The 11,794-nt window shown below is 41.4% G+C and overlaps 1 protein-coding gene across 7 annotated transcripts in view; it reads left to right on the top strand.

The window, feature by feature from the left end:
• PPP3CB (protein phosphatase 3 catalytic subunit beta) overlaps nucleotides 1-11,794 on the top strand; it is a 64,057-nt gene that overhangs the window by 20,713 nt on the left and 31,550 nt on the right. For all 7 annotated transcript variants that reach the window (XM_018564468.1, XM_018564464.1, XM_018564470.1 and 4 more), the window contains exons 4-5: nucleotides 5,344-5,455; nucleotides 9,191-9,336. In XM_018564468.1, coding sequence (XP_018419970.1) covers nucleotides 5,344-5,455; nucleotides 9,191-9,336 — 258 coding nt within the window. The remainder of the gene's footprint in view (nucleotides 1-5,343; nucleotides 5,456-9,190; nucleotides 9,337-11,794) is intronic.

Here is an 11,794-nt window from a genome sequence, read left to right as displayed (position 1 = left end):
AAAAAATGAAACCCCGCCCCGCTGCCCCCATCTGCATGTGAATAAACCCGCAGTGTTTTCAACTGCGATCGTGTGCTACCGCTCGGAAAACCCTGCAATGTGCCTGGCACGACTGGGGTGCCAATATAATATGATGGCACTGCCAGCGCGATCGGTGGTGTGCGATCTGTGACTGCCCGGTCATCATGCACGAAACCGAGCGGATGGCTGGCTGGTCACGGAATCACACATCACCGCCGTTTTCGCTGGCAGTGCCATTATTTTCTAATGGCACCCCAGTCGTGCCAGGCACATTGCGCATTTTCCTGCTGCAATAACGCCCGGGCGATCCCACGCGATCACGGTTAAAAACACTGCGCGGTGCATGTCGTGAAAATAGGTACATGTACCTTTTTTTCAGCGATTGCCACACAGATGTAACCCCATACATGCAGATGCAACCGCTGTATGCCACCGCACACGATCACACGTCCTGGGAATCCCCAAGTCTGCACCAACCCTAAAGAGTAAATTCACTTTCCCAAGTTATTTGGGAAAATGGAATTACCTGCACAAATCTCTCTCCCGCTATACTTACCCTTTGGCGAACGGTCCTTCCCGTCCACCAGTACGGGTGTACTATCTGTACCTGTTCCATGTATTCTGAATTTCGCTCGCAAATTGCAAGCACTCATTGGTCAACGCGGCCACCTGACGGCATTGACCAATGAGAAGAAGCGCTTCTTAGTACTGCTAAATACAGTTTTGGTTAAAATAATTTTTTTGTATCAGGACAAGTAGTTTGTCATGAGGGACAAGTAGATTCGGCCCCCGCTTTAGTAGTTTTTTCCAAAATTTCCACCCCCCTGGATGAACATAGAAGCATTCAAATGCAGGTACAAAACCGCACAAGAAAATGCCAGTATATCAAGGGAAAACAGATGCTGGACCATGCTAAGGTTACCTATGCCAAAATACATCCATAGTGTGCATGAGGCCTTAAGAAGTTGGTGGGCACAGACTCAACAGTGGCAGTTTACTAAAGATTTCTTTTTTCTCTTGGTATGCCCATAGTGACATGAAACATCCATCCATCTTTGTGAGTGAGTGCCAGGTGTAAAATTTACTCCTGTTTTCAGTCACCCCCTAAAGCAGGTGAAGTGGGCAATATAATTATTATTATCTTTTTTTTGTTTGAAAATCCAAAGCTCTAGTGTAGCTGTTGGGCCCACAGTCTCTAATGTTTACTGCCATGTTTTACAGTGGTGGGGATAGTGATAATCAGTGGGAGCTCAGGACCCAGCTTTCACCTTATTCTGTCATTTGTGAAAGTGTTGTAAGTCACCTGGCTGGAGAAGGGGGTGACTTAAGGTGGCCATACACTTTACAACCCTCGCAAGACTTTTGTCTTGCGAGGGTTGTAAAGTAATCAAAAAAACGTACGATCTGCCCATCTTGGACAGGCAGATCGTACTTAAGATCATCGCAAGGCCGCCCCCCTGAGGGGCGGTCTTCCGATGACCTCAAACGGGCAGTGTGCGCGTGCGCACATAGGCCCGTTCGGCAGTTGTCGATAAAGCAAGCCACTAACTCGCCGAGAATCGTACGATTCCCGGCGGGTTTTCCAGCCTGCTTGTTCGATGGAAGACGTGCGACCGTACAGTAGAAACGGTCGCACACCTTCCATACACTTTGCGATTACCGTACGACCGCGGGATTTCCAGCGATTCTCGTACGATAATCGTACAGTGTATGGGCACCTTTACTAGCTGGAAGAGCTAAAGGGAGAAATGCTCTTGCTGCCAGGGAACTTTTTTCAATAGCCATGGTGTACTGGCAACCAGGCTTTATCCAACTTCTTCTTTTTTTATTATTATTAAATTGTGGATTATCAGACTGCTATATAGTCTCTGCTTTTTGTTGTTGTAAATGTGGATATTCCCATTTAAAAACAAGCAGCCATTTTTAGGGCCCGTTTACACCAGTGGGTGCATTATGGTACGCATAACTTATTTGTATAACTCTGAGCTCTGGTGTGCTGCAATGCATTGTAGTGCTTTTTTTTTTAAAGTTTTTTTTTTAACGTGTTGCAGTGTGTTGTGATAATCTATGCTTCGCTTCATCGCATAGCACATTCTCACAGTGTGTTGGTGTGAACAGGCCACATCCAAAGCAAGGTAGTTTGCCTTATCTTTGCATTGGGACTGTGTTGGAAGAAGCTGCTCAACAGGGCTAGTTGGAAGGGCAAGTTGGAACGAGCCCTTTAAAAAAGAACTACAGGAAATTGTATTAACCCTTGCAGTGGGTGTACCACTGCAGTGCAACTTTTAGGTGCTTGTGTCTAGGCTAAAAAAAAAAAAAAGTTGTACTTGCAAAAAGCTCCAATCTGGCTTCTTCTTAGACCAGTCCTTCCAGTGTCTCTCCCCCTCCTCTACTCGGTGTATAGCAGTGAGGACACTGAGGAAGATTCCAATGCTGCCGCTGCTGCTGCGGAGTGTTGGGTGAGTATATCTTTGTTACTTTTCTCCCTAGACACACATGAGCACTTAAACCTTGCAGTGCAGGGGTGACCCCACTGCAAGGTTTAATACGTTTTCCTGGAGTTCTTCTATAAAGCAATCGTGTTACTACTTTAATATAATCAAGTAATTAGCAACCTGTTAAAAAAAGATCTTCCATACTTGCCTTTCAGCAGATGGTGATTGAAATCTTTTCTCTGCAAGAGCTACAGGCCCACGCTGCTCGCTTTGGTTTCTGCCAGCCCTTGCATCACTATTGCATCTTGTACTGACCTGGCGAGAGTACCACAAGGTCCAGCGGTGTACACGCTATCTGTCATATCTGGTTAAATTACCTTTTGAACTAATGGATATTGATGGAATAATATATGTACGCTAGGATTGTATACGTATATGGGGGATGCTGGAACTGACTAGGTGAGGTCAACCAATACACATAAAACAATCTATTTTCCTAAAAATAAGAATAAACCCCTTGCATGTCTGTCTGGATGTATATAAACTATTCTGTTTGACATCTATTTCATCCGAAAGGCAGGGATACACTGTTATACCCTGCAGAACAGCATAACAAACGAAATTATTAAATGTAGGCTAATATGTTGCACTTGGTGTGTGTATTCAACCTTTTTGTGTTCTCTCATAAGCTAATGTTTGAGAAAGTTAATCAACAATAGTAAACATGTAATCAAAGTGTATAGAAAACAAATCGTGTCTCTGGTGATACCAATTCAAAGTGCTTTTAGGATCTTTAAATCGTGAAGGAATAATTGAAACAACTAAGTAACTGATTGGATAATTAAATAAATAAATAAACCTTGCCTCGTCTTTTGTTATTCAATCTCTACTTTGTGGTAGTAATTTATGTGTAAAAACCACACATATGTGATCTAAATATCAACTGTGTATAAAAATATGTGGCAACAATATAAATCACATAAAGCGATGTGAGTATAACAAAGTTCGTCACCGAAGGAAATTATTGAATAAACGGCAGAGTCCAGCAGAGGTGGCGGCAAGTGAAAAAAACGCTTTTTATCCACTCTATTTAAGTACAGATATTCCTGTTCCACATACAGATAGTGCTGTTCCACAATGTATCAGTAAAAAATGGACTTCTGGGAGGAATAGAGTTCTTACGGACAGAACAACAAATGTTAAAAAGGAAAATGGTAAGTTGAAAATAAACAAATGTTTGTTTGTTACTTTTTCTTCCGTCGATGGATCCACTGAGCTTCTCTTTTAGCCTCTCTCTCTCCTCTCCTGCATGCAGCTTACACTCCCTCTCGGTACCGATGGTATGCACCCTCCAGGTGTAATTGGAGGTAACCACGGAGGGTCCAGCCAGAGAAAAATAGAAGGGGAGAAGCCACAGAAGAGAGACAAATCTAAGTGCAAATAGCAAGAACTTTTATTTGAATTTAAAAAATTGATTGCACTTACAGAAATCCGTTTGGATAAAACAGCATGCGAGTGTGAAGGACACTCAGCCTTGTGAAGCCTTTCTACTGTGTCAGCGAGGAGACAGTCAAATCCTTCACGATTTAAAGATCCTAAAAGCACTTTGAATTGGTATCACCAGAGACACGATTTGTTTTCTATACACTTTGATTACATGTTTACTATTGTTGATTAACTTTCTCAAACAGTTTGAGAGAACACAAAAAGGTTGAATACACACACCAAGCGCAACATATTAGCCTACATTTGATCATTTTGATACACATTGTTGCAGCTGGTATTTTATTTATTCATTTATTTATCTATCTATTTCACATTTTCCTAGCGCAATCAATTTGGATAAACGAAAATTATTGTACACTCTTCTGAGGAAGTCCCAATGTGGGATAAAACACATTAATATATACAAGGCGCAGTGCTTATGGAAGTCCAGCTTCATTGTTATGCTTGAGGCCTCACTTGCATGGGGACATGTGGATTTTGATTCCGATGCTATGGGGTCACAATATTTGGAGATCCAATATGGACATTGATTATGAAGTGGTTCACATGTAAGGAAATAGTGACCTCTATCTACTCGAACCTAGTGGTTGTGGTTGTTTCTACGCCGAAGGAGTGACACTATTGTGTACTATTTATAATGGTTCGAGTTGATGTTCACTTAGGCGATCCTTTGAATGATTTACTATTTTATTTATAGAGGATAATCTATGTAATGGGTTGGGGCGCCACCATCTCCCAGGACACCACGGTGTCAACTGGTTCTCTTACTTATATGGGTATTTGTTGTTGCACATCTCTGGATTATTGTACTGATGGTCTGATGTACGTTTGGCTTATGCCCACATAACCAATTCCATGTAGTGGCACCATTGTTTAGTGAAGGTCCGACTGTAAGACACAGGCCATCAGTGGAACTGCTCACATCACTTGCAAGTACAGTTTCAATTCTCACCTTGAATCCACAGTACACTTCATATAAGTGATGAACACCCACATTCCTTTTGATTGAGGTTGGTACAGGTGATGTTTATTACAAATTGCATTCCCTTGTTTTTATAGTTGGATATATGCTAATATTTACAATAAAAATATTGTACTGTGTTTATGGCTATATTATCTGTAGGATACACAGTATAGCCCTGTCCTTCCAGATGATATAGATGTCTCTGTCAGTTCTTTGTCCTGCGCTTCTATCTGCAGAAAAGATAGATTGGAGATCACTGGGAAAACATCTGAATGCTGGATGATCTTATCAGGCATTTATAAAGGAAGTATACATTTCATCTGGGTTGCACTGATCACCCTTTACCTTTTAACAAAATGAATTGTGTTTGCATTAGTTTTATGTTTTTTTCCCCTTTTCTTTTTTTTTCTTTAACAGTGTGTGTTATATTTATGGGTTCTGAAGATTCTCTACCCTAATACACTCTTTCTTTTGAGAGGAAACCACGAATGCAGGCACCTTACAGAGTATTTCACATTTAAGCAAGAATGTAAGTAGCAATTTGTCAAAAAGAAACTCATTCTGCACTGATCTTGTAGACATACGCTGTTTATGCATTTAAAGCTGAACCCCAGGCAAAAAAAAAGCGAAATACACAGCTGACATTAATATAGGAGCTGTTTTACCTGCCGAAGGATTTGTATTACCAGTCCTGACATTTTCACAGCTCTGCCACACAGCACAGTCCTATTTAGCAGGAGGAAACCTGATTTTTCTCGACTTCAGTAATACTTACAAGTTTCCTCCTGACCCTTTGACTGTACAGGGGAAGAAAAAGCAGCAGACTGAAGAGCTCATCTCTTTACCCCGCAGAAAAAAAGTCCGGTCACACACAGCAAGTTGCTCTGAAAAATGTATTGTAACTTCTGGTGCTGGAGCCTTGATTTTGGGCTTCGGAAAGTAGCACATTTCTTTGTTACTCTGATTTGTACTCCTATCAGAATGCTGTTTGCACTGCAGCACAACTAATTTGCTTTGTATGCCGCTTTTACCTCACCCAGTCAGCACGCTGCTGTAAAGTGGACTGCAAATTCAGGTACATACACTGCTTGCATTAAACCAAAAAAAAAACTATGTATTACTATATACAAAGCTGAATTGTTGCTGCATTGTTTCTTTTACATCTGTCTGGAGTTCAGATTTAAGCCTCTGATTTCTTACATGTAGGACTATGGTGGGGAGTTATCTGAATTGTATGGATTATTCATTCCAATTGTTACCCCAGAATCAAAAGTATTGACTTATTGCTGGCAGGTTCTCTGATGCAGTGAAATCATTTGTGTGATTGCTTATTGGTTAGGTTTGATCTATGTGTTGAAAATGTCTTAACAAGAAAACACTCTGACATATCTAGAACAACCAGGATTGTAGTTTTGTTTTTTTAGACCTAATTGTATCTCAGAAGTTTCTGAGAAGTGAGAGTAGCCAGATTTTCCCATTTAGATTTCATGGGATAGGAGAACCAGATAGGTTATGGCCAGTCTTGGTATGGACCAGGCGTGGGCTAACTCTGGCCCTCCAGTTGTTATGGAACTACAAATCCCATGAGGCATTGCAAGATTCTTAAAGCCACAGGCATGACTCCCAGAGACAGATGCATGATGGGATGTGTAGTTTCACCATGGCTTGAGGGCCGGAGGTTACCAACTCCTGGTATAGACCATAAAAAAAACCGAAATAGAAACCAAAGCACAAGCAACCTAGAGTGTTAACAGTGAGGACATCAGTATTTTTAAAATCATATAGCATATATACACACACAAGTATAGGAGGGTAGAGCCTTAAAATCTCATGGTCAATCCAGGGGAAAAAGTAACTGTTCTTCATTAGGCCTCATGCACAAGAGAAGTTATCTGGTGTGTATTAACAACTTTATCCTTCCAGATAATTTTTTCCTGTGTTTCGTTGTTGCTGGGTGTAGACGCGTTTACACGTGTTAAGCTGCGTAAAACCGAACTAAACGGACCCAGACTGCAGAAAATCCTTGTTTGGGTAAATGCTTCTAGACTGAATGCACCAAGACGCTGCTGGACATCTAGGTGTACATTGTCATAGGAAAGCATTACATGAGTCCAAGTGTAATTAGAAATTGAGCTCCAAACGCACCTCAGTTTGTGTTTTTTGAATTTGGTGTGCATGAGGCCTAAGCAGCAAAGCACGGATGTGCAGCTTCTCTAAAGACACTCAGCAAACAGTTATGCTGGTGGCGAGAAGAATGCCATGAGTGCAGTAGTTTTACTCTTCTAATAATAAATTTATGTTTGACACATAATGAGGTTCCTTGGTTGTTCTTTATTTTATTTCACTGTCACTAGCACTCTATTTTTATATCCTCGCGGTTAACGCGCTACGTTGCTTGCGCTCTGGTTTCTCTTTTTGTTGTCTTTCAGCTGGTAGGTATCGTCTACCCACCCAGTTTGTGATCCCTGCATCTGCTCTCTACCATTCTTTTTTCCCCATATTTAACCATCCAATTCCCTTCCCCATTGTACTTCTACCGATTGCACTGTGCTTGTGATCTTTCCGTTACTTGTTGGTATAGACCATTGATGTCATAATGGGTAAATAGTTTTTATTTTGTTAAAGAAAGCATGTAATTAATGCAGTGCAAAGACTGTATTTGTTGAGCTCCATCTGAAAATGCCAGTTACAGGCTATTCTGACCTTAAAGTGACTCTTATTAAAATACAGGTTCAGTGTTATGTGGCCATGCCAGATGATGACCCTGCAGAATCCAGCACCTTCACAATCATAAGATTCCTGATCCTTCACTGTGCTCAGTGGTTCGATATAATGGGGTTGATGGGAAGAACCACTGCATGCAGCAGGGGACCAGGAAATCCGCTCACCATGTCGTCTTTGCAGGGGCAAATGAACCTATATTTTAGTGACAGTCTGGCTTTGAGGTTTTAATATGATCTGACATGGAACAAATATGCATACAGTAAAAATACATGAATGTTTATTGCTTTGCCTGTACTTGTCAGTCTGTTCAGACGGTTGCTCAATTTAGGTACTTCTGCCACAAAACATAGGCAGTCATTTGACACATCTGTTTCTTGGATCAACATTGCAGTTTCACTTTTTGCCTTAACCACTTGCCGGCCGTTGTAAAAAAACGGCCGGCCAGGAGCTCTCTAGATCTGAGCGGGCGTCCGCTCAGCCACGGAAATGCCATTTTTTAAAAACAGGCAGCGGTGTCCGTTAATATACAAGCGATCCGACGGCAATAGAGCTGGCAAATTTTTTTTATTTTTTTTTACTTGAACGCATCAAAAACGCGGCAAAAACGCACTGCATCAGTCTGCAGATCCGCACCTGATCAGGACCTGATATGTGAACAGTCCCTTAGTGGTGATTAAATACTACCAAAAGAAAGCTCTATCTGTCCCCAAAAAATGGTATAAAATTCATTTCAGTACAGCGTTGCATGACGGAATAAACGTCAGTCAAAGTACTGCAGCGCTGAATACTGTAAAATGGCCTGGACAGGAAGGGGGTCTAAACACCTGGTCTTGAAGTGGTTAAAGGAGAACTATGGGGTAAGTGTTTTCCCCCATAGTTCTCCTCAGGGTCACGGGAGGACATAAACTAGCATCCTCCCGTGACCCAAAGCTCAGTATATCTCGAGCTACAGCTCGCGGTATACTGAGACCGCCGCAGGCAGGACGGATCCCGACATTACTGTCGAGATCCACCCAGCTGCGTGAATGACAGCTGGCTCGGCCTATCTAGAGGCAGAGCCAGCTCTACCCGCCCCCTCGCCTGTCCGTTCTGCCAGTCAGCGATGGAGGAGCGGGATGGGGGCATCCCTGCAGGGAGCCTTGAGTGACAGTCACGGCTCTCTACAGGGACATGATCGAGAAGTGAGCGAGTGACGGTATGTGTTCGCTCACGTCCCGATCTATTGAGCCGACGTGCGGCAGTTTCATTGTCACAGGTCTGCTCAAACTATGAGGATGAGTGAAAATCACTCACCTCATAGTTCTCCTTTTAAGCCTGCATGTTTGACAGTGAATGAACATCATAACCTCTGCCCAGTGAGCAAGGAGCTGACCCAGCCAGTAGTACTCAGAAACTGGTAGAGTGATCTTACCAGCTGCTAGAGGTGTGCACTGCAAGAATGACTTAAAATAGATGATCACTGAAAAAAAACACCACTTTTTCTCTTTTAATTTCAAAATTGACAAAGGTTTTCAGTATTGATGTGTGATTTTCTCTATAGGTAAAATAAAATATTCAGAGAGGGTGTATGAAGCCTGTATGGAAGCATTTGATTGTCTTCCTTTAGCTGCACTTTTAAACCAACAGTTTCTGTGTGTCCATGGAGGACTGTCCCCAGAAATCCACACGTTAGATGACATAAAAAAAGTGAGTATTTACAAATTCTGCCAACTGATGTCTTTCATCTAATGTACATTACTATATTTTAATGTAGAAGAATGGAATATAGTTCTTATGTGAAAATGTATTTCTATATTTTTTTATTCCGAGCTGATTGTTCTGCAGCTTTTTGTCATATTTTGAACTTGTTTTATCACTGTTTTGAAACACATTTAGGATGTGTGGGAATATGATTTCATGGAAATCTTATGTATGTAATTAGTTGAATTAAAATATTTGACATTCACATGTAGACCCTTAACCTTTAAATGTCACGAAGTCCAAACACTTGGTTAACAAATAGAGTTTTGGGTAACATTCACATATATTATTAGCTGCATAAGCTTACAGAGCTTTAAACCCAATTGGTTTTAAACTGTACAGCCTAGGAGCAATACACAAGACTGTGCTCTGTTTGACACCTGACATTTTAGCAGATTTAAGGCCCAGCTCCAGCCAAACCTTTTTCTTTTTATATAAGTAAAGAAGGATTTAACTTCTGTCAGAGCAGCAGAGCTAAATGCATCCAGAGTTTAGTTGATGAACTGGAGTAATGTCAATCCTGACAACCGGCTGGATCACAGGCTCGCTGAGGGGCATGCTTGCTCTAGGTGAAGAATGCAGTGATAGTGGTAAAGGGGGTTCAGCTACCCAAATCCCTACACGAGTTTTCGCACGGAAACGCTCTAAACGTAAAAAACAATGCATTGCAAAATACATTGTTCAGACTATTGTGGGGTCCACGTGGTACGAAACTGGACGTCCTGCAAAATAGTGCAAATGCGATTTTTATGGGTAGATTCCGCGCGTTGCGGTTATAGTGATAGTGTATGTATAAAGTAACTCGCACGCCAATAGAATTTCAAGTCAAAAACGGTTCATTGACTCGATTGCCATCACATCATATAGCGACGTTTCGGAACAACAGCGGTTCCTTCTTCAGGCAAACGGAATTCTGTTTGCCTGAAGAAGGAACCGCTGTTGTTCTTAAACGTCGCTATACGATGTGATGGCAATTGAGTCAATAAACCGTTTTTGACTTGAAATTCTATTGGCGTGCGAGTGACTTTATACATACACTTATCTTGGATTGCAGAGGCATCTGCAGTCACTTTGGCACCCACCCGACTCTAAGGGTATTATTCGGTCAGGAGTGCGATGGGTACACTGGATTCTGGTTATAGTAATAGCCGCAAACGTTTGGAATCCACATGTATGTTGAAGTTTGCAGGATTTAGTGCTGCGTGGTTTTCCTCACGGAAAACTGCACAGGAAATGCTACTGCTATTTGTGAATGGAGCCTTAAGCTGGGATTAAAGATTTTTAAACAAACTTTTTTTTTTTTTTTCTTGTGGCTCTGAAGTTGTTTTTGGCCTTTAAGATGCTCTGCCAGAATACCTAAAGTGGTGCCAGTAAAAGTGTTGAGGTAGTTTGGAAACAGCATATATACACATGACAAGAACGCATGAGGTAGTTTGGAAACAGCATATATACACAGGACAAGAACATTTTTGTCCTAATCATTAAAATGGTTAGGTAATGCTTGTGATGTATTGTTTTATTGCTTCTAATAATAAAATAATGATCAGTCAGTGTTCTGAAACTACCTTTTGTTTATAAACGCTTTGGAAGGATTTGTCTCTTTAATTGTATGATGTAGTGCCCGGTTTGTAGGATTTTGTTCATTTTCCCACACTGTGTAGGAGATCACTATCCTGTCGTTACAACATTTATTCATGAGGCCAAGTCTCTCAAGACGTAGCAAATTTCTAAGATTTTAAGATAAAACCCAAAAAGTAGCAGAGTTTAGGCTGTTCTCATGGGAACAAGATAGACTTGCGTGGAACAAATATACATTGGTATGTATTTGTGATTTAGGGCAGGTTCATAACATTTTCCGGGCCTGATCTGAAAGGTGCATTGCGTTTGCCACGTTTTTACCGCGATTGTGCCACTTTCCGGAACCTTTTTTTTTCCTTTGTAGCCTAAAATATCCTTTCGGGTGCATTCGAGCGTGTTAGCATGCATTTTTCTTTTTTCAGTGCATTCCAGACCAGACAAAATGAAACATGCAGTATTTTTCTGGTCTGGAACAGATTGCGCTGGTGTGAACAGAGGCCAGAAATCGTATAGGAGGCATTTTTGGCCTGGAAACGCTGTGCTCTGGACATGATGTGGTGTGAATGGGCCATTAATGGGTGTTTAACCGCTTGAAGACCAGGTGTTTAGACCCCCTTCCTGGCCAGGCCATTTTTCAGTGTTCAGCGCTGCAGTACTTTGACATTTATTCCGTCATACAATGCTGTACTGAAACAAATTTTATACAATTTTTTTGGGGACAGATAGAGCTTTCGTTTGGTGGTATTTAATCACCACTGGGGGTTTTATTTTTTACTATATTCAGGAGAAATTACTGACATTTTTTTTTTTTTTTTTTTTTTATTTT

This window comes from Nanorana parkeri, unplaced genomic scaffold, assembly GCF_000935625.1.
Source record: "Nanorana parkeri isolate BGI_ZX_2015 unplaced genomic scaffold, ASM93562v1 scaffold753, whole genome shotgun sequence".
Classification (NCBI taxonomy): domain Eukaryota; kingdom Metazoa; phylum Chordata; class Amphibia; order Anura; family Dicroglossidae; genus Nanorana; species Nanorana parkeri.
Note: the sequence above shows the minus strand (reverse complement) of the source record. Positions and strands in the feature narration are given on the sequence as shown.